Below are 26,249 nucleotides of genomic sequence, written 5' to 3'. Positions count from 1 at the left end.
CATGGCTGCACGGAAAATCTGTCCTCTCCTCCTCGAGTTTAAAAGAGATGCAAGCGTCTTCTTCCTTCCCAAACTTCAAAATATGGAAGTGCTGTCATATCAGCTGGACAGATACATCAAGACCACCCAGAAAATCTGTGAGAAGTTAGAGAAAAGGTAAAGAGACATTTCATCAAAACAATATGCACATTTAGCAAAATAGACATCTAATATAAAAAAATAATAATTTGTGTCTTTCACAGCTCCTTCAGTGACTTTTGCCTGAATATGAACGACGAAACTCTGGTAGACCTCGTGGTGGATTTGTCTGAAGATGACATACAAAGGATGCTTCATCACATCAATCAGCTTGATGAAATCAGGTAAGCGTTAACCATCTATATTGGTTATATTGTTTATTGGCCCCAAATGTCAAAGAAGCAGCCGTTGGCAATGAAAATAGAATACAAATATGTATAAAAAGAAAATCACGCACCAAAAATAGACAACAAAATAGAACAAGATAAAATGCAAAGTTGAGGAGCTGAAGATACGACAGCATGGCTGTAGACCCAATTTACTGCAACTAAAGGAAATTAGAGGCTAAATTATTATAATTCATAACTCAAATTACATAAACCTGATTTTCCATGATTTCTATAAGCACTCAGAAATGAGTGGATCCTTGGGTTATGGTTCTTGTCCAGCTGTTAATACCTCAGTATAATTTGTAATTTATTTTACTAAATATTGTAGTCACTTATGTTTATTTCAGTTTTATGTGGATCCAACAAAGAAAACCAGATACCAAATAAAATATTTTCATTGTGAATTTTAAAGTAACACTAACTAACTAACTTTTGAGATGTGTCATCTTATTTAGTCTTTCTTAATTTCCTCTTTACTCTTCATCAGGATGAACCAGAGCTTCCGGACGGTGTTCCTGTTTCAGGAGGAACCATGTTCTGGCTTCATCAAGAAGTTCAGTGAGCGAAAGCCCAGGATGCTGCAGTTTCTAGAAGACCTGGAGGAGAATTCTGTTCAGCAAGACAGGATGAATATGGGGGCAAAGATCTCCAGTGTGGCAGGCAGCTCGGTGGGGGCAGCTGGAGGTGTGCTTTCCATCGTTGGTTTGGCATTAGGTCCTGTAACAGCTGGAGTGTCTCTAGCTCTGACAATGACTGGGGTGGGGCTGGGAATTACCAGCGGAGTCAACAGTATCGTCACCACCGCCACAGAGGTTGTCGTGAACCGTAAACATAAAGAGAAAGCCAGTGAGACCTTACAGAGCTTCATGGAGGATGTGCAGTGTTTCCAGAATTGTCTGGTGGAGGTCACCAAAAGGGAAACGAGCCAGATAGATGTGGCTGTGGGAGTAGGCACGGTGCTTCGTAACGTTTGTGCTATTGGGAAGGCTATCGATGGGATTGTTGATACTGTCTCTGCTTATATGTTAACAACTGAGGAGCTGGCTGTAAGTGCTGGCAGAGTGGCAGTGCAGGAAGGAAAAGCATTACGTAACATGCCCAGAGTGGCTGCAGATATCCCAGATATTGGTCAGGCAGCAGCCAAAGGGCCTCTTGCCCTCTCCAAGTCAGCCAGAGCTGGTTTCATCGGGCTCAACGCTCTCTTCCTCGGCATGGATGTCTTCTTCATCTGTAAAGACAGCATCAGTCTGGCCAAAGGCAGCGAGACTGAATTCTCTCAGTTCATCAGAGCCAGAGCTGCACTCTGGCGTTCGGAAATGGACTCATGGCAGAAGATCCATGACTTCCTGTGCAAAGGTCAGCTGACATCAAAGAAAAACAAAGCTGTCCTGGAGACGCCATTTTATCCAGAGAGAGAGATGAAGTGAGTCATTTGCAGTCATTTGGTGTCTCTTTGTAGTCGTTTTATGTCTCTTTGTAGTCGTTTAGTGTCTCTTTGTAGCTGTTTGGTGTCTCTGCATTTCTTTGTAGTCATTTAGTGTCTCTTTGTAGTTATTTATTGTACTTATTATTGTCTCATTTAGTGTCTCTTTGTGGTCGTTTTGTTGTTCTTTCATTGATATTTTGATGAAGATGAAGAGAGGCTTTCTGACGCAGCTTCCTGCCACTCCACAACAACAGTTCAGTTTGAATTTGTTTTGAAATCTCACAAACTGGATGATGTTTTGTTTTTCAGAAAAGAACTACAGGAGGCCTTGTGCCGCTACACCGCAGATACCCTCATCTACATCAACACAGTGAGAGAGTTCTGTGAGAGGAGCCCTGAATGGATGCTTGGGAGGGAGAAGGAGACCGCAATTTTGGAATCCATGAAGAGCAAGGTGACTGCAGACAGCAGACGTGCAGAGCTGGAGAAGGAGCTGGCTGCTGTGCTGAAAGACACTCTGGGAGGCCTGGAGAAGCTCCACAGCTTCCTGGATGCAGTAGAGAATCTGGCGGTCACCTCACTCCATGTGTTCATGGAGGAGAACCAGGGGTTACATTTGCCAGAAGGGATCAGCCTCGAACAAGTTCAGGTTGTCATCACTGCTGCACGGGAAATCTGCCCTCTCCTCGTCGAGTTTAAAAGAGATGAGAGTGTCTTCTTCCTTCCCAAACTTCAGAATGTGGAAGTGCTGTCATATCAGCTGAACAGATACATCCAGACCACCCAGACAATCTGTGAGAAGTTAGAGAAAAGGTAAAGAGACATTTCATCAAAGTAATATGCACATTTTGCAAAATAGACATCTAATATAAAAAAATAAAATGTGATTCTTTCACAGCTCCTTCAGTGACTTTTGCCTGAATATGAACGCCAGACCTCTGGTAGACCTCGATGTGGATTTGTCTGAAGATGACATACAAAGGATGCTTCATCACATTAATCAGCTTGATGAAATCAGGTAAGCGTAAACCATCTATATTGGTTATATTGTTTATTGGCCCCAAATGTCAAAGAAGCAGCCGTTGGCAATGAAAATGAAATACAAATATGTAAAAAAAGAAAATCAAGCACCAAAAATAAATAACAAAATGAAATGCAACGTTGAGGAGCTTGAGACACAGCAGCATGGGTGTAGACTCAATTTACTGCAACTAAAAGAAATTAGAGGCATAATTATTATAATTCATAACTCAAATGACACAAACCTGATTTTCCATGATTTCTATAAGCACTCAGAAATGAGTGGATCCTTGGGTTATGGTTCTTGTCCAGCTGTTAATACCTCAGTATAAGTTGAATTTATTTTACTAAATATTGTAGTCACTTCTGCATATTTCAACATATTAACCGTTTGAGTTGTGTCATCTTATTTAGTCTTTATTAATTTCCTCTTTTCTCTTCATCAGGATGAACCAGAGCTTCCGGACGGTGTTCCTGTTTCAGGAGCAACCATGTTCTGGCTTCATCAGTGAGTTCAGCGAGCGAAAGCCCAGGATGCTGCAGTCTCTAGAAGACCTGGAGGAGAATGCTGTTCAGCTGGACAGGATGAATAAGGGGGCAAAGATCTCCAGTGTGGCAGGCAGCTCGGTGGGGGCAGCTGGAGGTGTGCTTTCCATCATTGGTTTGGCATTAATTCCTGTAACAGCTGGAGCGTCTCTAATTCTGACAATGACTGGGTTGGGGCTGGGAATCACCAGCGGAGTCAACAGTGTCGTCACCACCGCCACAGAGGTTGGCGTGAACCATACACATCAAAAGAAAGCCAGTGAGACCTTCCAGAGATTCATGAAGGATGTGCAGTGTCTCCAGGATTGTCTGGAGGAGGTCATCAAAAGGGAAACGAACAATGTATCTGGTAACGTTTGGGCTATTGGGAAAGTTATCATTGGGCTTGTTAATGTTGCCTCAGTTTCTATTTTAAAAACTGAGGAGCTGGCTGTAAGTGCTGGCAGAGTGGCAGTGCAGGAAGGAAAAGCATTGCGTAACGTGCCCAGGGTTGCCGCAGATATCCCAGATATTGGTCAGGCAGCAGCCAAAGCGCCTCTTGTCCTCTCCAAGTCAGCAAGAGTCGGTCTCATCGGGCTCAACGCTCTCTTCCTCGGCATGGATGTCTTCTTCATCTGTAAAGACAGCATCAGTCTGGCCACTGGCAGCGAGACTAAATTCTCTCAGTTCATCAGAGCCAGAGCTACACTCTGGCATTCAGAGATTGACACATGGCAGAAGATCCATGACTTCCTTTGTGAAGGTCAGCTGACATCAAAGCAAAACAAAGCTGTCCTGGAGACGCCATTTTATCCAGAGAGGGAGATGAAGAAACTCGGAGAAACAGAAATGGAAATTCCATTTGATGAGGTGGATGAAAAGTGAAAGAGGAAAGTTCTTGTGTAATACAGTAGTGCTCAGAGACAATACCAACTCTAACACTATGATCAGATATGAGATCCATTTAAACTTTGCTTACAGCTCACTGTTCAGCATTAAACATCATTACAATCTATCTTTGAGGAAGTTTTAATCAGCTAATTCTCACGGCATAAACCAATGTGTCGCTAAACCTGATTCAAAACATAACGCACTGTCATTTAGCGCTTTACCTGATGATAAATGTAACTGAAAAATATAATTACTATTTTAATCCTAGAGTTGCAATCACTGTCAAATCAAAATATAATTAGAGCAAAACATTTTATGCACAATACATTCTGTACAATCTGTATGATCTTCATTATTATGTTTGTATAATTCAGTCTGCCATTTCTCTTGCACAAAAATAAATACAATTTTAAAAAGTAAAAGGTTTGTTTTTTTCAGGTCTTCCGTACAGAACAGAGCTGCATGCTGTGTTACTCAATATCAATTCTAAATCTCTCCAATGTGTATTTTGCTGAATAAATGCGGTGCAAAATTTTAAAGGAAGCTTCTTTAACTTTATTATTGAGACAGAATTTGTCCCCAACTACCCAAATTTTCTGCCAATTAATTTCTCCATAAAGTTAAGCCCAAAATAATCTTCCTGGAGGCAGAGTTACAGCTTGTATGCAATTCCTTATGTATTTATTAGAGCATTTATTCTTGGTAATGTTGACTTCTCCAAGGAATATACCACTATTAAATGGATCCAACATTGAAATCTCCCTTACTGAACCTCTAAGTTGCAGCATACTCCTCAGCAGAGCATCAAACACCACTGCATACTCTTTCGGAGTAACTGGTTAATTAAATTTGGAAAGGAATTCATTGTACGCTAGTAACTGCCCATCAGCATTAAGAAGTTGTTTGACCAATACGATACCATTGTCGACCCATTTTACATAATATAATGATTTATTTTTGTATTGAATATTCTTGTTATTCCAAATGTAGCAAGTAGTTGGTGAAAAATTATGTTTATAGATCAGTTTCCAGTTCAGCAGAGCTTGTTTATGAAAATTTGCAAATTTTGCAGGTAATTTATCAATATTGTAATCACATTTTATTAAAAATCTTATTCCACCCACTGAGTTAAATACATATTGAGGGAAGGTATTCCAAATGTTTTCTTTTTCTTTTATCAAATTGGTTAACCATTTCACCTTGAAAGTATTGTTTAATGATTCAAAACTTAGTAGACCGACATTTCTTTTTGTGTTGCAAAGGATATCTTTCCTTAAATAATGACATTTGTTCCTCCAGATGAAATTAAATAAAATCTTATCCAATTTCTTGTATATTTCGGTAGGCATTGGTAATGATAAGGAGACATAGACCGGGATATTCCTTCAGCTTTAGACAGTAGGACTCTGCCATTCAATGAAAGATCTCTCATCAACCACATATTGAACTTTTTAGTTATTTGTTCAATTATAGGGCTGAAATTTAGGTTACTGCGAAGTTTTTCATTCTTATCAATAACCACACCTAAGTACGTAACAGTGGTCTTCACAGGGATACCATTCACTTCTGATAGGTCACATTCCAAGTTCATTCTTAAACCTGACACAGCATAAAATTCCTCAATATACGAGTTGCTTTGACCACCTCATATCTATTAGACAAAAATAGCGTTGTATCGTCCGTCAGTTGGGATACTTTACATTTTCTACCTAAGGCCACAATACCTTGAAATTTACCTTTTTTAATATATACAGCCATCATTTGTGTAACAAGAAGAACTAGAAATGGGCTAAGGGGACAACCTTGCCTGATCCCTCGACCAATATCAAATCTAGGAGTCGTACCATGTGCCACTTTAACAGAGCTGTTGCATCCTTTATAGAATGTTTGGACAGTTTTTAAAAATTGGGTCCCAAATCCAAAGCTTTTATTTACTCCAAACATAGATTGGTGGCTTATTGTATCAAATGCTTCATAAAAATCTACAAATAAAATAAAACTGTTGTCCAATATGTATTCATTGTAGTCAACCATAGCCAGTATTAATGTTATTGCATTTATTTCTCCCTGGCATAAACCCAGATTGCTCTCCATCAATAATATCATTAAATCCTAATTTTAACCTTTGAGCAAAGACCAATGTAAATATTTTGGCATTGTTATTTAGCAGACTAATTGGTCTCCAATTTTCAATACATAGTTTTTTGGCCTTGTCGAAGAGTTGGCGGTAATTCTCCTTTTTTCTATGGCTTCCTCAAACACAGATACTAAAAATGTGGCTAATGTCTTACCAAATACTTTATAAAATTCACTTATCAATCCATCATTCCCAGGAGATGTATTATCTTTAAGAGAGTCAATATATTTTTGTACCTCTGTTAAACTAATTTTCTGGTCGCAAATCAATTTAAAACTGTCATCAATGCCTTTAATGCTCTTTTCTATGTCTTTAAGAAACTTATTTATATTATCTACATTTTCAGTCTCAGTAGCATATAACTTCTGATAGAAATTATCTACATATAGCAAAATGTCTTTTTCATCTTCACAAACTGCATTGTTAATTTTATTTATCTTTTCTGAATAAAAAAAATATTTAGTGCATTTGTCATCTTTTAGGTGTGCTGCTAATACATCCAAGGTGTGCTGCTGAGTCTGTTCAGCGCTCATTGGTTCAGCCTAGTAAAAAAAACAGTTATTTGGGTGTGGTGGTGGTTCAACCTGCTGATGTGGAGAAAGGAAAATGAAACCAGACTGCGTCAACTGTTGAAGTTTTGTCAACAAACTACCTGAACAGTTGAACTAAACTGGTGATTTTAGCAGATTCAGCCAACACATGAGTTGGTTGTCTCTATAGGAAACAATCAGATGTCCAATCTTTATTTTATTTTTATTTTAACCACGCAGATAGACCTAATAATAAGACGAGGACCTGATAAGGAACTGGAGACAGCATATGGAGAAGACAAACATGTCTGCTGCAAGGTAAAGAGCTTAAATCTGCACAGAATAAGAGAGAAAAGCCTGTAGTAACAGCAGAGTGTCAAATAAAGTAATAATATGTGTATTATTAGGAGACAGATCTTTGAAACTCCAATACACAGTGTGTTATGAACATGTGAAATAAATCCAAGATTTGAGTGGGTTTTAACCCTAAATTACATCCTTATGTGAGGTTGTTTTTTAGTGTTAAATAAATGTAGAAAGTAATGTATCCTATAAACAAAGGCAACAAATAGAGAAGTACAAACCTCTTGGCTTTTGGTATGTCAACCTATTGTATTAATCATCACTGTAAAGTAATTTAAAATATATTATAGGCTATTGCAGATTATTGTGCCTAAAAGAAAAAGTGGAATATTGTTGGAAAAAAAACCTTGAACTCAACTGATAAACCATTTGTGCTCTGGCGACATCCGCTGGTCAAATCCTGTAAATGCAACGACAAACAAAAAATGCCTGTGCATTATGACTTTTGTCCTGTTTTATCTGAATAGTATCATAGTCTTTATAGCCATTAGCCTATTTCACAAGATTAGAGGAGCATGTGAAAAAAAATGTAATTGCAAAGTATAAGTATTCTTTATGATTTGCCATCCGATCATCCTACAACCCCTCAGATTCATCTTTTGGGACCCATTGGAGGGGTCCTGACCCCCAAGTTGGGAACCACTGATGTATGTAGACGATATAGGCCTCGCTATATAAGAGGGCCTTCTGGTTATGTTTTAGTCATACAAACATACAAACATACATGCATACATACATACTATATGTGTGACAATTAGTTTATGTTAGTTTGTAGTCATTTAGTGTCTCTGTAGTCATTTTGTTGTCTTTTTGAGTCTCTTAGTTGCTTTGTGTCTCCTTGTAGCTGTTTGGTGTCTCTGCATTTCTTTGTAGTCGTTTAGTGACTCTTTGTAGTTATTTATTGTACTTATTAGTGTCTCATTTAGTGTCTCTTTGTGGTCGTTTTGTTGTTTTTTTATTGATATTTTGATGAAGATAAAATGAAGCTGTGTGACGCAGCTTCCTGCCACTCCACAACAACAGTTCAGTTTGAATTTGTTTTGAAATCTCACAAACTGGATGATGTTTTGTGTTTCAGAAAAGAACTACAGAAGGCCTTGTGCTGCTACACCACAGATACCCTCATCTACATCGACACAGTGAGAGAGTTCTGTGAGAGGAGCCCTGAATGGATGCTTGGGAGGGAGAAGGAGACCAAAATTTTGGAATCTATGAAGAGCAAGGTGTCTGCTGACAACAGATGTGCAGAGCTGGAGAAGGAGCTGGCTGCTGTGCTGAAGGACACTCTGAGTGGCCTGGAGAAGCTCCACAGCTTCCTGGATGCAGTGGAGAATCTGGCGGTCACCTCACTCCATGTGTTCATGGAGGAGAACCAGGCGTTACATTTGCCAGAAGGGATCAGCCTCGAACAAGTTCAGGTTGTCATCACTGCTGCACGGGAAATCTGCCCTCTCCTCGTCGAGTTTAAAAGAGATGCAAGTGTCTTCTTCCTTCCCAAACTTCAGAATGTGGAAGTTCTGTCATATCAGCTGGACAGATACATCAAGACCACCCGGACAATCTGTGAGACGTTAGAGAAAAGGTAAAGAAACATTTCATCAAAGTAATATGCACATTTTGCAAAATAGACATCTAATAAAAACATTATAATTTGTGTCTTTCACAGCTCCTTCAGTGACTTTTGCCTGAATATGAACGACGAAACTCTGGTAGACCTCGATGTGGATTTGTCTGAAGATGACATACAAAGGATGCTTCATCACATTAATCAGCTTAATGAAATCAGGTAAGCATTAGACATTTATGTTTATTGGCCCCAAATATCAAAGAAGCAGCTGTAAAATGCAAATATGTATAAAAAGTAAATCGAAATAAAATAAAAAAATAAATAAATAAAAACAGAAAAAAATGCAAAGTTGAGGAGCTGGAGACACGGCAGCATGACTGTAGACTCAATTTACTGCAACTAAAGGAAATTAGAGGCAAAATTATTATAATTCATAACTCAAATGACATAAACCTGATTTTCCATGATTTCTATAAGCACTCAGAAATGAGTGGATCCTTGGGTTAATGTTCTTGTCCAGCTGTTAATACCTCAATATAATTTGTAATTTATTTTATGAAATATTGTAGCCCTTCTGCTTATTTCAGTTTTATGTGGATCCAAAAAAGAAAACCAGATCCCAAATCTAATATTTTCATACAGAATTTTAAAGTAACATATTAACCTTTTGAGATGTGCCATCTTATTTAGTCTTTCTTAATTTCCTCTTTTCTCTTGACAGGATGAACCAGAGCTTCCGGACGGTGTTCCTGTTTCAGGAAGAACCATGTTCTGGCTTCATCAGTAAGTTCAGTGAGCGAAAGCCCAGGATGCTGCAGTTTCTAGAAGACCTGGAGGAGAATGCTGTTCAGCTGGACAGGATGAATAAGGGGGCAAAGATCTCCAGTGTGGCAGGCAGCTCAGTGGGGGCAGCTGGAGGTGTGCTTTCCATCGTTGGTTTGGCATTAATTCCTGTAACAGCTGGAGTGTCTCTAGTTCTGACAATGACTGGGTTGGGGCTGGGAATCACCAGCGGAGTCAACAGTATCGTCACCACTGTCACAGAGATTTTCGTGAACCGTCATCATCAAAGCAAAGCCAGTGAGACCTTCCAGAGCTTCATGGAGGATGTGCAGTGTCTCCAGGATTGTCTGGAGGAGGTCACCAAAAGGGAAACGAGCCAGATAGATGTGGTTGTGGGAGTAGGCAAGGTGCTTCGTAAAGTTCAGGGTATTAGGAAGACTATCGATGAGTTTGTTGATGCCGCGGCAGCTCTTAAGATGTTAAAAACTGAGGAGCTGGCTGTAAGTGCTGGCAAAGTGGCAGTGCAGGAAGGAAAAGCATTACGTAACATGCCCAGGGTGGCGGCAGATATCCCAGAGATTGGTCGGGCAGCATCCAAAGGGCCTCTTGCCCTCTCCAAGTCAGCCAAAGCTTATGCCATCGGGCTCAACGCTCTCTTCCTCGGCATGGATGTCTACTTCATCTGTGCAGACAGCATCAGTCTGGCCAAAGGCAGCGAGACTGAATTCTCTCAGTTCATCAGAGCCAGAGCTACACTCTGGCGTTCAGAGATTGACTCATGGCAGAAGATCCATGACTTCCTGTGCGACGGTCAGCTGACATCAGATGAAAACAAAGCTGTCCTGGAGACGCCATTTTATCCAGAGAGGGAGATGAAGAAACTCGGAGAAACAGAAATGGAAATTCCATTTGATGAGGTGGATGAAAAGTGAAAGAGGAAAGTTCTTATGTAATACAGTAGTGCTCAGAGACAATACCAACTCTGACACTTTGATCAGATATGAGATCCATTTAAACTTTGCTTACAGCTCACTGTTCAGCATCAAACATGATTAATATCTATCTTTGAGGAATTTTTAATCAGCTGTAATTCTCATGGCATAAACCAATGTATCGCTAAACCTGCTTCAAAACATAACGCACTGTCATTTAGCACTTTACCTGATGATAAATGTAACTGAAAAATATAATTACTATTTTAATCCTAGAGTTGCAATCACTGTCATATCAAAATATAATTAGAGCAAAACATTTTATGCACAATACATTCTGTACAATCTGTATGATCTTCATTATGTTTGTATAATTCAGTCCGCCATTTCTCTTGCACAAAAATAAATACAATTTTAAAAAGTAAATGTTTTGTTTTCTTCAGGTCTTCCGTACAGAACAAAGCTGCATGCTGTGTTACTCAATATCAATTCTAAATATCTCCAATGTCTATTTTGCTGAATATATGAGGTGCAAAATTCTAAAGGAAACTTCTTTTGTCCCCAACTACCCAAATTTTCTGCCAATTAATTTCTCCATAAAGTTAAGCACAAAAGAATCTTCCTGGAGGCAGAGTTACAGCTTGTATACTTTATTCCTTATGTATTTATTAGAGCATTTATTCTTGGTAATGTTGACTTCTCCAAGGAATATACCACTATTAAATGGATCCAACATTGAAATCTCCCTTACTGAACCTCTAAGTTGCAGCATACTCCTCAGCAGAGCATCAAACACCACTGCATACTCTTTCGGAGTAACTGGTTAATTAAATTTGGAAAGGAATTCATTGTACGCTAGTAACTGCCCATCAGCATTAAGAAGTTGTTTGACCAATACGATACCATTGTCGACCCATTTTCCATAATATAATGATTTATTTTTGTATTGAATATTCTTGTTATTCCAAATGTAGCAAGTAGTTGGTGAAAAATTATGTTTATAGATCAGTTTCCAGTTCAGCAGAGCTTGTTTATGAAAATTTGCAAATTTTGCAGGTAATTTATCAATATTGTAATCACATTTTATTAAAAATCTTATTCCACCCACTGAGTTAAATACATATTGAGGGAAGGTATTCCAAATGTTTTCTTTTTCTTTTATCAAATTGGTTAACCATTTCACCTTGAAAGTATTGTTTAATGATTCAAAACTTAGTACCTGCAGACCGCCATTTCTTTTTGTGTTGCAAAGGATATCTTTCCTTAAATAATGACATTTGTTCCTCCAGAGGAAATTAAATAAAATCTTATCCAATTTCTTGTATATTTCGGTAGGCACTCGTAATGATAAGGAGACATAGACAGACCGGGATATTCCTTCAGCTTTAGACAGTAGGACTCTGCCATTCAATGAAAGATCTCTCATCAACCACATATTGAACTTCTTAGTTATTTGTTCAATTATAGGGCTGAAATTTAGGTTAATGCAAAGTTTTTCATTCTTATCAATAACCACACCCAAGTACGTAATAGTGGTCTTCACAGGGATACCATTCACTTCTGATAGGTCACATTCCTTGAGTGGTAATAGAACAGATTTGTTCATTTTCATTCTTAAACCTGACACGGCAGAAAATTCCTCAATATACGAGTTGCTTTGACCACCTCGTATCTATTAGACAAAAATAACGTTGTATCGTCTGCCAGTTGGGATACTTTACATTCTCTACCTAAGGCCACAACACCTTGAAATGGACCTTTTTTAATATGTACAGCCATCATTTGTGTAACAAGAAGAACTAGAAATGGGCTAAGGGGATAACCTTACCTGATCCCTCGACCAATATCAAATCTAGGAGTCGTACCATGTGCCACTTTAACAGAGCTGTTGCATCCTTTATACAATGTTTGGACAGCTTTCAAAAATTGGGTCCCAAATCCAAAGCTTTTATTTGCTCCAAACATAGATTGGTGGCTTATTGTATCAAATGCTTTATAAAAATCTACAAATAAAATAAAACTGTTGTCCAGTATGTATTCATTGTAGTCAACCATATCCAGTATTAATGTTATTGCATTTATTTCTCCCTGGCATAAACCCAGATTGCTCTCCATCAATAATATCATTAAATCCTAATTTTAACCTTTGAGGAAAGACCAATGTAAATATTTTGGCATTGTTATTTAGCAGACTAATTGGTCTCAAATTTTCAATACATAGTTTAATTTTTTTTGGCCTTGTCGAAGAGTTGGCGGTAATTCTCCTTTTTCTATGGCTTCTTCAAACACAGATACTAAAAATGGGGCTAATGTCTTAACAAATACTTTATAAAATTCACTTATCAATCCATCATTCCCAGGAAATGTATTATCTTTAAGAGAGTCAATATATTTTTTTTCCTCTGTTAAACTAATTTTCTGGTCGCAAATCAATTTAAAACTGTCATCAATGCCTTTAATGCTCTTTTCTATGTCTTTGAGAAACTTATTTAGATTATCTACATTTTCAGTCTCAGTAGCATATAACTTCTGATAGAAATTAGCTACATATAGCTAAATGTCTTTTTCATCTTCACAAACTGCATTGTTAGTTTTGTAGGGATTCTACTTTAGTAGGTTTTGGTTATTAGCAAATTAATTAATAAATAATAATAGAATTATTAATATTAATAAATATTATCAATAAACATCAATAATAAACGGGGCACCACCCTGGAATCAGGGACCAATGACCAAAACGTTAATATAGTCTCATTATATATGCTAAACTATCAATTTGGAATGTTGATTAATAATTAAATTAATAACTATAACCAAAATAGATAGTAAAGGTTGAAGGATATCGGAATTCTTGACATAGCAGAGGTTGGCATTATTCACTCTTGTGCAACATTAAAGAGACCAGCATGTATATTCCACAAACATTTATTTACAAGATAATAAAGGTTTAAAACACAATATTAATCTAACTAAATAACTAAACTAAACAAACCAAACGCAGTGTGTGTGTGTGTGAGAGAGAGAGAGAGAGGGGGGGGGGAAAACAAGATGGGTTCTTGTCTCAAAATGTCTGTATGGCCTACAAACAAAATGGCGGGCACTGTAAAACTACAAAGATGGCTGAATCAAAGATGGCGGAATCAAAGATGGCCATCAGCATGTCATCACATGACCTCTTTGTTCTAGGACAGAGAGGGGGGTGATGTGGGGGTTAAGATTATCTGAAGCTGTATGTTTATGTTTAACTAATTCACAGTTTCTGTATGTGATCGTAATGTGTGTTAGATATGCAGTGGGTTAGAAAAGATGGTTAGTTTGCATGCAAGACCTTGTCTATGTGAAGCATAAACTAAACACATCAGATGTGGCAAAGCCAGTTACCCAAAAATCAAATACAGATAAATCACCACAGTCAAACTCAATGAATAACATTAAACCAAATCAATACAGGTACATTCTAGAAATCAAAGTTTAACTGTCTTGCTCAGCCCTGTGCGATTGCAAATGCTAAGGCCCAGTACGTTACCGATGGAAGAAAAGGGTTTGTGATTCCATGTGTTGAAGTTGTGGTTCCAAGTCAAAGATGTCGTCTTTGCTGTTAGTTTGGTGCTAACTTCTTTGCTTGATAGCTTGAAGTTAGCTGGTGAAAAGGGCAGAGCACTCGCGTCTTCTGCCGTTTGGTTCCTTGTGGCTATGTCTGTTTCCTAACAGGACATAGAATCAGAGAGCAGAGCTGCTTCCGGTCTGGAGCACAGCAGCTCACCTCAAACAGGTCAGCTTGTTGAGGAGAATGAGTAGAAAGAGTCGAAAGAGGAGGAACAAAGGACATTCCTCTGGTTTTGTTCTGTGTGAATTTCACACCTCTGTGTGAAATGTTACTGTAGCCAATGAGGAGCTGAGTCCAGAGTCAAGGATCGTGTTACTGAGTTCATGAAGTGACTGTCTCTGCCACCAGAAATGGCAGGTCCCTACAGTTTTAAGTTTACAGAGGGATGATAGCTCATAATTTCTCTTTTCTAAATTAAAAAAAGTATTTAGTGCATTTGTCACCTTTTAGATGTGCTGCTAATACATCCATGGTGTGCTGCTGACTCTGTCCAGTGCTCATTGGTTCAGCCTGGTAAAAAAAAAGTTATTTGGGTGTGGTGGTTCAATTCTGAGAAAAAAATGAAACCAAACTGCCACATACGTCAAAACTTGCTGAACAGTTAGGCTAAACTGGTGATGTTAGCAGATTCAGCCAACACATGAGCTGGTTGTCTCTATAGGAAACAATTAGATTACCAATCTTGATTTATTTTTATTTTAACCACGCAGGTAGACCTAATAATAAGACGAGGCCCTGATAAGGAACTGGAGACAGCATATGGAGAGGACAAACATGTCTGCTGCAAGGTAAAGAGCTTAAATCTTTGAAGTACTTTTGCACAGAATAAGATAGAAAAGCCTGTAGTAACAGCAGAGTGTCACATAAAGTAAAAATATGTGTATTATTAGGAGACAGATTTCAGTTTGGTAATGGAAGGACTTAACACTGCAATGCAAAATAAAGCACAAAACAGTGATAGTTTTGCATTTAGGAAACAACTAGGACATGTACTTGGGCTTGATTACATTGTTTTCTATTGGAGTGTCCTAACTGGCTGCGAGCAACACGGCGCTGCGTGACGTTTTGCCTGAACTTCTATCGGATACACGGTTCCTATTTTTTCCTGTCACTCATATTGAGAGGAACGGCTGATTAGTTTAGATAAAATGAGCCGAGAAAACCGGGTCAGTTGTCCTGGATGCAAATGAAAATATTAACTTGATTAATGACATTTTCAGCACAGGCATTGCCGCTCGCAGTTATATGTAATAAAGTTCACTAGTGAAACTTTATTACGAGCTACCTGTCAAAAAATATAACAGCCACCTCACTAATGGTTCAAATAAAACACGAACACACAGCGCAAAGAGACAAATATGGAAACTCTGAGAAACAAGAGCCGTCACTAGAATATTTCAGTAAGAAGACTCGTTTTGATCCGCTCCGTTTGCGTGTTTGTATTGAAAGTAGACTTACAAACCTAGTGCATTAAAGCACAATTATGAGAGTAAAAAGCATCCTGTGCTCCTCTCACATCTTTCTTTTTTTTTGTGGATAATTCTGTTCAGTATTGTGGAATAAAACAATGGACTAATGTTACACTACAGCAGGCTGAGCAGGGACAACAACTGCTGAGTGAAACATCCACATTTAGTCTTTATTAACTTAAATTATAGTTATGAAGAAATCAGTCAGACTGTTAGATTAATGTGTTGTTTAACTCCCTGTTTACTGTATCTCGGCACCCGTGTGTGTGCACATTCTGATCCTGGCACGAGCAAGAGCAGGGCGTGCCTGAGGAGTTATCTGTAGCCTCCAGTACCTTCTCATTTCACTACAGAAACCATAATAAGGCCTGAGGAGTTATCTGTAGCCCCCAGTACCTCCTCATTTCAAAACAGAAACCAAAATAAGGTGTCAGCTGGCTGGAGAAGATCACTAGATAATAACCTACTTGCTCTTGGCTATATTGTAAGTTATTTCCAGTAAATATCAAAAATAAAACGTGTGTTTTCTGATAAAAAACAAAGTACGAACGTTGGAAGATAACAAGTACTACTAACCCATCTTTGAGGTGGTTACATCTTCAGCTCCAGTCTGATCTGGAGCTCACAGCTTATATGTTCCTGGTTTGTTTACATGATGTAACAGAAGTGCAGATTTAACGGATTCAGTGGACAGAGAGCGTCAGATGTCAAAGCTGATTGCCCGTCCGCCCCTAACACTCTGGTGCCGACCCTGTGTAAACCTCTTGTATTAATCATCACTGTGAAATAATTTAAAATATATTATAGGCTATTGCAGATTATAGTGCCTAAAGGAATAAGTAGAATATTGTTGGTAAAAAAAACCTTGAACTGAACTGATAAACCATTTGTGCTCTGGCGACATCTGCTGGTCAGATTGTGTAAATGCAACGACAAACAAAAAATGTCTGTCCATTATGACTTTTGTCCTGTTTTATCTGAATAGTATCATAGTCTTTATAGCCATTAGCCTATTTCACGAGATAAGAGGAGCATGTGAACAAAAAAATGTAATTGCAAACTATAAGTATTCTTTATGCTTTGCCATCCGATCATCCTACAACCCCGCAGATTCATCTTTTGGGAACCATTGGAGGGGTCCTGACCCCCAAGTTGGGAACCACTGATGTATGTAGAAGATAAAGGCCTCTAAATATAAGAGGGCCTTCTGGTTATGTTTTAGTCATACAAACATACAAACATAAATACATACATACATACTATATGTGTGACAATTAGTTTATGTTAGTTTGTAGTCATTTAGTGTCTCTTTAGTCATTTTGTTGTCTTTTTGAGTCTCTCTGTAGCCATTTAGTGTCTCTTTGTAGTCATTTAGTGTCTCTTTGTAGTCGTTTTGTTGCAGTTTAGTGTCTCTTTGTAGCTGTTTGGTGTCTCTGCATTTCTTTGTAGTCGTTTAGTGTCTCTTTGTAGTTATTTATTGTACTTATTTGTGTCTCATTTAGTGTCTCTTTGTAGTCGTTTACTGTCTCTTTGCAGTCTTTTGGTGTCTCTTTGTAGTCGTTTTGTTGCAGTTTAGTGTCTCTTTGTAGTCGTTTAGTGTCTCTTTGTAGTTATTTATTGTACTTATCAGTGTCTCATTTAGTCTTTCTTTGTAGTCATTTAGTGTCTCTTTGTAGTTATTTATTGTACTTATTATTGTCTCATTTAGTGTCTCTTTGTGGTCGTTTTGTTGTTCTTTCATTGATATTTTGATGAAGATGAAGAGAGGCTTTCTGACGCAGCTTCCTGCCACTCTACAACAACAGTTCAGTTTGAATTTGTTTTGAAATCTCACAAACTGGATGATGTTTTGTTTTTCAGAAAAGAACTACAGAAGGCCTTGTGCTGCTACACCGCAGATACCCTCATCTACATCGACACAGTGAGAGAGTTCTGTGAGAGGAGCCCTAGATGGATGCTTGGGAGGGAGAAAGAGTCGCACATGATGGTGGACATCAAAGATAGGGCTGAGAGCATTGACCTAAGCATCAGCCATGTTACCGAGTCAGAGAACAAAGGTAAGGCCTGTTTGGAATATATGAAGAGCAAGGTGACCCAGGTGACTGCAGACAGCAGATGTGCAGAGCTGGAGAAGGAGCTGGCTGCTGTGCTGAAGGACACTCTGAGAGGCCTGGAGAAGCTCCACAGCTTCCTGGATGCAGTAGAGAATCTGGCGGTCACCTCACTCCATGTGTTCAAGGAGGAAAACCAGGCGTTACATTTGCCAGAAGGGATCAGCCTCGAACAAGTTCAGGTTGTCATCACTGCTGCACGGAAAATCTGCCCTCTCCTCGTCGAGTTTAAAAGAGATGCAAGTGTCTTCTTCCTTCCCAAACTTCAGAATGTGGAAGTGCTGTCATATCAGCTGGACAGATACATCAAGACCACCCAGAAAATCTGTGAGAAGTTAGAGAAAAGGTAAAGAGACATTTCATCAAAATAATATGCACATTTTGCAAAATACACATCTAATATAAAAAAATAAATGTGTGTCTTTCACAGCTCCTTCAGTGACTTTTGCCTGAATATGAACGACGAAACTCTGGTAGACCTCGATGTGGATTTGTCTGAAGATGACATACAAAGGATGCTTCATCACATTAATCAACTTGATGAAATCAGGTAAGTGTTAACCATCTATATTGGTTATATTGTTTATTGGCCCCAAATGTCAAAGAAGCAGCCGTTGGCTGACTCAATTTACTGCAAATAAAGTAAATTAGAGGCTAAATTATTATAATTCATGACACAAACCAGATTTTCCATGATTTCTATAAGCACTCAGAAATGAGTGGATCCTTGGGTTATGGTTCTTGTCAAGCTGTTAATATCTCAGTATAATTTTTTATTTATTTTACTAAATATTGTAGTCACTTTTGTTTATTTCAGTTTTATGTGGATCCAAAAAAGAAAACCGGATACCAAATAAAATATTTTCATTGTGAATTTTAAAGTAACACTAACTAACTAACTTTTGAGATGTGTCATCTTATTTAGTCTTTCTTAATTTCCTCTTTTCTCTTCATCAGGATGAACCAGAGCTTCCGGACGGTGTTCCTGTTTCAGGAGGAACCATGTTCTGGCTTCATCAAGAAGTTCAGCGAGCGAAAGCCCAGAATGCTGCAGTTTCTAGAAGACCTGGAGGAGAATGCTGTTCAGCAAGACAGGATGAATAAGGGGGCAAAGATCTCCAGTGTGGCAGGCAGCTCGGTGGGGGCAGCTGGAGGTGTGCTTTCCATCGTTGGTTTGGCATTAGGTCCTGTAACAGCTGGAGCGTCTCTAGCTCTGACAATGACTGGGGTGGGGATGGGAATCACCAGCGGAGTCAACACTGTCGTCACCACTGTCACAGAGATTTGCGTGAACCGTAAACATCAAAGCAAAGCCAGTGAGACCTTCCAGAGCTTCATGGAGGATGTGCAGTGTTTCCAGGATTGTCTGGAGGAGGTCACCAAAAGGGAGATGAGCCAGATAGATGTGGTTGTTGGAGTAGGCACGGTGCTTCATGAAGTTTATTCTATTGGGAATGCTATCGATGGGCTTGTTGATGCTGCAGCAGCTCTTAAGTTGTTAAAAACTGAGGAGTTGGCTGTAAGTGCTGGCAAAGTGGCAGTGCAGGAAGGAAAAGCATTACGTAACGTGCCCAGGGTGGCGGCAGATATCCCAGATATTGGTCAGGCAGCAGTCAAAGGGCCTCTTGCCCTCTCCAAGTCAGCCAGAGCTCTTGCCATCGGGGTCAACGCTCTCTTCCTCGGCATGGATGTCTACTCCCTCTGTACAGACAGCATCAATCTGGCCAAAGGCAGCGAGACTGAAGTCTCTCAGTTCATCAGAGCCAGAGCTGCACTCTGGCGTTCAGAGATTGACTCATGGCAGAAGATCCATGACTTCCTGTGCGACGGTCAGCTGACATCAAAGAAAAATAAAGCTGTCCTGGAGACGCCATTTTATCCAGAGAGGGAGATGAAGAAACTCGGAGAAACAGAAATGAAAATTCCATTTGATGAGGTGGATGAAAAGTGAAAGAGGAAAGTTCTTGTGTAATACAGTAGTGCTCCGAGACAATACCAACTCTGACACTTTGATCAGATATGAGATCCATTTAAACTTTGCTTACAGCTCACTGTTCAGCATCAAACATGATTAATATCTATCATATTTTTAATCAGCTGTAATTCTCATGGCATAAACCAATGTATCTCTAAACCTGATTCAAAACATAACGCACTGTCATTTAGCACTTTACCTGATGATAAATGTAACTGAAAAATATAAATACTATTTTAATCCTAGAGTTGCAATCACTGTCATATAAAAATATAATTAGAGCAAAAAATATTATGCACAATACATTCTGTACAATCTGTATGATCTTCATTATTATGATTGTATAATTCAGTCTGCCATTTCTCTTGCACAAAAATAAAAACAATTTTAAAAAGTAAAAGGTTTGTTTTTTTCAGGTCTGAACATGAACACTGCCATTTGCCGTGCATCATGGGTCATCTAAGGTTATAAAGTCAGCCGTCTGTTCCCTCCAGGTTTAACTGCAGTGTTTGATCTATTAGCCTACATCCATCCAAACATGTTTTAGAAGCCATTACAATGATTATTAATCATTAATACTTAATTTTACAAACAAACCAAAAATAGAAAAGTTTAGATTGAAAGATGCCTGCCCTACACCACTGGATGGTGCTGTTATACAGGACTTCTGTAAACTGAACCCTGAAGCCATCATTACAGTTTATTTTACATTAGAACGCCTATTTATTTTAATTTATATTACTTTTAACTATAACTTTAAACTTTATCTATATTTTTTTTACACCGAAAGACACTGTTTTTCTACATTTATATATATATATATTTTTTTATTATTTATTTGTATTATTATTTACTACTATTTATTATTATTATTATTATTATTATTGCTATTTTAATTATAATTTATCTATTTGTTTAATTACTTTTTGGGTGTCCGGGGAGGGTGGGCAGTTATATAATAATATATAATAATATAATATAAATAATAATAATATATAAATAAATAAATGAATAAACATTGAGAACAGATGCTGAGAATTTGATGGGGTATCATTTCTGGATTTTCTAAATAATCAAAGCAGCAGGTTGCCCTGCTCTAACAGGTACATTAAATGGTCTTCCCTCTGAAATGTAGTGCAGTAGCATATAAAGTAGCATAAAATGGAAATACTCAAGTATGCTAGAACTAACATATATGTAGGCCTATGTGGAAATTGTACTTAAGAACAGTACTTGAGTAAATGTACTTAGTTACATTCCACCACTGGTCCCAGCCTTTCTTAACCTGCTGCCAGGAAGTGAACATTTCCTCTACAGAAGTAACAATCACTTCTATCATTGCTTTGGGTCATGTCAAGGAACAATTCAATTTCCGACAACCTCTGAGGTTAGCATCAGGAAATCAGCAGGTGTGCTGCTAATTTGTTTTATTTATTTTTTTTACCGTTTTTTTTTTTTATTAACAAAATATAAGTACAATAACAATATGTACATTGACAACTGTTCTTGCCAGGGGTACAATAAAACAAATACAATAAAAAAAATAAAAAATAGAATTAACAGTACCTCTGTTAAACTAATGTTCTGGTCGCAAATCAATTTAAAACTGTCATCAATGCCTTTAATGCTCTTTTCTATATCTTTGATAAACTTATTTATATTATCTACATTTTCAGTCTCAGTAGCATATAACTTCTGATAGAAATTAGCTACATTTTGCGAAATGTCTTTTTCATCTTCACAAACTGCATTGTTAATTTTATTTATCTTTTCTAAATAAAAAAAAGTATTTAGTGCATTTGTCACCTTTTAGGAGTGCTGCTAATACATCCATGATGTGCTGCTGACTCTGTTCAGAACTCATTGGTTCAGTCTCGTAAAAAAATAGTTGGGTGTGGTGATTCAATGCTGAGAAGAAAGTGAAACCAAACTGCGTCAACTGTTGAAGTTTTGTCAACAAACTCCTTGAACAGTTGAACTAAACTGGTGATTTTGATTTCGATTTCGATTTTGGCAGATTCAGCCAACACATGAGTTGGTTGTCTCTATAAGAAACAATCAGATGTCCAATCTTTATTTTATTTTTATTTTAACCACGCAGATATGGAGAGGACAAACATGTCTGCTGCAAGGTAAAGAGCTTAAATCTTTGAAGTATTTTTGCACAGAATAAGAGAGAAAAGCCTGTAGTAACAGCAGAGTGTCAAATAAAGTAAAAATATGTGTATTATTAGGAGACAGATCTTTGAAACTCCAATACACAGTGTGTTATGAAAATGCTAAATAAATCCGAGATTTGAGTGGGTTTTAACCCTAAATTACATCCTTATGTGAGGTTGTTTTTTAGTGTTAAATAAATGTAGAAAGTAATGTATCCTATAAACAAAGGCAACAAATAGAGAAGTACGAACCTCTTGGCTTTTGGTATGTCAACCTCTTGTATTAATCATCACTGGAAAATAATTTAAAATATATGATAGGCTATTGCAGATTATTGTGCCTAAAAGAATAAGTAGAATATTGTTGGAAAAAAAAAACTGAACTGAACTGATAAACCATTTGTGCTCTGGTGACATCTGCTGGTCAAATCATGTAAATGCAACGACAAACAAAAAATGTCTGTCCATTATGACTTTTGTCCTGTTTTATCTGAATAGTATCATAGTCTTTATAGCCATTAGCCTATTTCACAAGATTAGAGGAGCATGTGAAAAATAAATGTAATTGCAAAGTATAAGTATTCTTTATGCTTTGCCATCCGATCATCCTACAACCCCTCAGATTCATCTTTTGGGACCCATTGGAGGGGTCCTGACCCCCAAGTTGGGAACCACTGATGTATGTAGACGATATAGGCCTCTACATATAAGAGGGCCTTCTGGTTATGTTTTAGTCATACAAACATACATACATACAGTATGTGTGACAATTAGTTTATGTTAGTTTATAGTCATTTAGTGTCTCTGTACTCATTTTGTTGTCTTTTTGAGTCTCTTTGTAGCTGTTTTGTGTCTCTGCATTTTTCTGTAGCCATTTAGTCTCTCTTTGTAGTCATTTCATGTCTCTTTGTAGTCATTTAGTGTCTATTTGTAGTCATTTAGTGTCTCTTTGTAGTCATTTGGTGTCTCTTTGTAGTAATTTATTGTACTTATTAGTGTCTCATTTAGGGTCTCACAAACTGGATGATGTTTTGTGTTTCAGAAAAGAACTACAGGAGGCCTTGTGCTGCTACACCGCAGATACCCTCAGCTACATCGACACAGTGAGAGAGTTCTGTGAGAGGAGCCCTAAATGGATGCTTAGGAGGGAGAAGGAGACAAAACTTTTGGAATCTATGAAGAGCAAGTTCACCCAGGTGACTGCAGACAGCAGACGTGCAGAGCTGGAGAAGGAGCTGGCTGCTGTGCTGAAGGACACTCTGAGAGGCCTGGAGAAGCTCCACTGCTTCCTGGATGCAGTGGAGAATCTGGCGGTCACCTCACTCCATGTGTTCATGGAGGAGAACCAGGGGTTACATTTGCCAGAAGGGATCAGCCTCGAACAAGTTCAGGTTGTCATCATTACTGCCCGGGAAATCTGCCCTCTCCTCGTCAAGTTTAAAAGAGATGAGAGTGTCTTCTTCCTTCCCAAACTTCAGAATGTGGAAGTGCTGTCATATCAGCTGAACAGATACATCCAGACCACCCAGAAAATCTGTGAGAAGTTAGAGAAAAGGTAAAGAGACATTTCATCAAAACAATATGCACATTTTGCAAAATAGACATCTAATATTAAAAAAAATAATTTCTGTCTTTCACAGCTCCTTCAGTGACTTTTGTCTGAACATGAACGCCAGACCTCTGGTAGACCTCGATGTGGATTTGTCTGAAGATGACATACAAAGGATGCTTCATCACATTAATCAGCTTGATGAAATCAGGTAAGCGTTAACCATCTATATTGGTTATATTGTTTATTGGCCCCAAATGTCAAAGAAGCAGCCGTTGGCAATGAAAATAAAATACAAATATGTATAATAAGAAAATCCCGCACCAAAAATAGACAACAAAATAGAACAAGAGAAAATGCAAAGTTGAGGAGCTGGAGACACAGCAGCATGGCTGTAGACTCAATTTACTGCAACTAAAGGAAATTAGAGGCAAAATTATTATAATTCATAACTCAAATTACATAAACCTGATTTTCCATGATTTCTATAAGCACTCAGAAATGAGTGGATCCTTGGGTTATGGTTCTTGTCCAGCTGTTAATACCTCAGTATAATTTGTAATTTGTTTTATGAAATATTGTAGCCCTTCTGCTTATTTTTAGTTTTACGTGGATCTAAAAAAGAAAACCATATCCCAAATCTAGTCACATATTAACCTTTTGAGATGTGTCATCTTATTTAGTCTTTCTTAATTTCCTCTTTTCTCTTGACAGGATGAACCAGAGCTTCCGGACGGTGTTCCTGTTTCAGGAGGAACCATGTTCTGGCTTCATCAGTAAGTTCAGTGAGCGAAAGCCCAGGATGCTGCAGTTTCTAGAAGACCTGGAGGAGAATGCTGTTCAGCTAGACAGGATGAATATGGGGGCAAAGATCTCCAGTGTGGCAGGCAGCTCGGTGGGGGCAGCTGGAGGTGTGCTCTCCATCGTTGGTTTGGCATTAGGTCCTGTAACAGCTGGAGCGTCTCTTATTTTGACAATGACTGGGTTGGGGCTGGGAATTACCAGCGGAGTCAACCGTTTAGTGACCACCGGCACAGAGATTTGCGTGAACCATAAACATCAAAAGAAAGCCAGTGAGACCTTCCAGAGCTTCATGGAGGATGTGCAGTGTTTCCAGGATTGTCTGGAGGAGGTCACCAAAATGGAGATGAGCCAGATAGATGTGGTTGTGGAGGTACGCAAGGTGCTTCGTAAAGTTCATGTTATTAGGAAGACTATCGATGGGCTTGTTGATGCTGCCTCAGCTCTTAAGAAGTTAAAAACTGAGAAGATGGCTGTAAGTGTTGGCAGAGGGGCAGTGCAGGAAGGAAAAGCATTACGTAACGTGCCCAGGGTGGCGGCAGATATCCCAGATATTGGTCAGGCAGCAGTCAAAGGGCCTCTTGCCCTCTCCAACTCAGCCAGAGCCGGTCTCATCGGGCTCAACGTTCTCTTCCTCGGCATGGATGTCTTCTTCATCTGTAAAGACAGCATCAGTCTGGCCAAAGGCAGCGAGACTGAATTCTCTCAGTTCATCAGAGCCAGAGCTACACTCTGGCGTTCAGAGATTGACTCATGGCAGAAGATCCATGACTTCCTGTGCGAAGGTCAGCTGACATCAAAGAAAAACAAAGCTGTTTTGGAGACGCCATTTTATCCAGAGAGGAAGATGAAGACAAAGCTGGTTCTGGTTGCCTTCTTATTCTCAATCTTTTTAATTGTGGTGCCATACTGCCTCAGTTCTTGATACAAATGTTTAAAATTGGGTTTGGAGTCCGACCATCTCTTCTTTTGAATGTGGCATTTCCCCCAAAATAGAATCAACTGTACAAAGAACATAAAAATGTTATCCTTCTGAACTTGTAGAAACAGAAATGGAAATTCCATTTGATGAAGTGGATGAAAAGTGAATGAGGAAAATTCTTGTGTAATACAGTAGTGCTCAGAGATAATACCAACTCTGTCACTATGATCAGATATGAGATCCATTTAAACTTTGCTTACAGCTCACTGTTCAGCATTAAACAAGATTAAAATCTATCTTTGAGGAATTTTTAATCTGCTGTAATTCTCATGGCATAAACCAATGTATCGCTAAACCTGCTTCAAAACATAACGCACTGTCATTTAGCACTTTACCTGATGATAAATGTAACTGAAAAATATAATTACTATTTTAATCCTAGAGTTGCATTCACTGTCATATCAAAATATAATTAGAGCAAAAAATGTTATGCACAATACATTCTGTATAATCTGTATGATCTTCATTAATATGTTTGTATAATTCAGTCTGCCATTTCTCTTGCACAAAAATAAATACAATTTTAAAAAGTAAATGTTTTTTTTTTTCAGGTCTGAACATGACCTCTGCCATTTGTCGTGCATCATGGGTCATCTAAGGTTATAAAGTCAGCCGTCTGTTCCCTCCAGGTTTAACTGCAGTGTTTGATCTATTAGCCTACATCCATCCAAACATATTTTAGAAGCCATTTCAATGACTATTACTCATTACTATTTCATTTTACAAACAAACCAAAAATAGAAAAGTTTAGATTGAAAGATGCCTGCCCTACACCACTGGATGGTGCTGTTATACAGGACTTCTGTAAACTGAACCCTGAAGGCATCATTACAGTTTATTTTACATTAGAGCGCCTATTTATTTTAATTTATATTACTTTTAATTATAAATTTAAACTTTATCTATGTTTTTATATATACACCAAAAGACACTGCTTTTCTACATTTATATTTATTTTTTTAATTATTATTTACAACTATTTATTGTTATTATTACTATTTTAATTATAATTTAT

General features: G+C 38.2%; 5 protein-coding genes across 5 annotated transcripts; all 5 read left to right on the top strand.

Moving 5' to 3' along the window:
* Positions 1–907: 907 nt before the first annotated feature.
* Positions 908–1,834, top strand: LOC141781627 (apolipoprotein L2-like). The gene has a single exon (XM_074657470.1). It carries the CDS (start codon positions 983–985, stop codon positions 1,832–1,834), a length of 852 nt encoding a protein of 283 aa, XP_074513571.1. The 5' UTR covers positions 908–982.
* Positions 1,835–2,039: 205 nt separating this feature from the next.
* Positions 2,040–4,654, top strand: LOC141781542 (uncharacterized). Its single transcript, XM_074657362.1, has 4 exons — positions 2,040–2,049; positions 2,088–2,646; positions 2,732–2,851; positions 3,300–4,654. The coding sequence occupies exons 1-4, from the start codon at positions 2,040–2,042 to the stop codon at positions 4,261–4,263; spliced, it is 1,653 nt and encodes a 550-aa protein (XP_074513463.1). The 3' UTR covers positions 4,264–4,654.
* A 2,340-nt stretch (positions 4,655–6,994) lies between these two features.
* LOC141780590 (uncharacterized) lies at positions 6,995–11,007 on the top strand. Its single transcript, XM_074655880.1, has 4 exons — positions 6,995–7,254; positions 8,378–8,881; positions 8,966–9,085; positions 9,588–11,007. The coding sequence occupies exons 1-4, from the start codon at positions 7,226–7,228 to the stop codon at positions 10,579–10,581; spliced, it is 1,647 nt and encodes a 548-aa protein (XP_074511981.1). The 5' UTR covers positions 6,995–7,225; the 3' UTR covers positions 10,582–11,007.
* Positions 11,008–14,814: 3,807 nt separating this feature from the next.
* Positions 14,815–20,143, top strand: LOC141780588 (uncharacterized). Its single transcript, XM_074655878.1, has 4 exons — positions 14,815–14,976; positions 17,518–18,114; positions 18,199–18,318; positions 18,726–20,143. The coding sequence occupies exons 1-4, from the start codon at positions 14,948–14,950 to the stop codon at positions 19,717–19,719; spliced, it is 1,740 nt and encodes a 579-aa protein (XP_074511979.1). The 5' UTR covers positions 14,815–14,947; the 3' UTR covers positions 19,720–20,143.
* Positions 20,144–23,071: 2,928 nt separating this feature from the next.
* On the top strand, positions 23,072–25,769 carry LOC141780589 (apolipoprotein L2-like). The gene is made up of 3 exons (XM_074655879.1): positions 23,072–23,457; positions 23,543–23,662; positions 24,166–25,769. Exons 1-3 carry the CDS (start codon positions 23,078–23,080, stop codon positions 25,175–25,177), a joined length of 1,512 nt encoding a protein of 503 aa, XP_074511980.1. The 5' UTR covers positions 23,072–23,077; the 3' UTR covers positions 25,178–25,769.
* Positions 25,770–26,249: the final 480 nt, after the last annotated feature.

The sequence above is a fragment of the Sebastes fasciatus genome, chromosome 13 (assembly GCF_043250625.1).
Source record: "Sebastes fasciatus isolate fSebFas1 chromosome 13, fSebFas1.pri, whole genome shotgun sequence".
Classification (NCBI taxonomy): Eukaryota; Metazoa; Chordata; class Actinopteri; order Perciformes; family Sebastidae; genus Sebastes; species Sebastes fasciatus.
The sequence above is the reverse complement of the archived record's forward strand: the minus strand, read 5'-3'. Positions and strand labels throughout refer to the sequence as shown.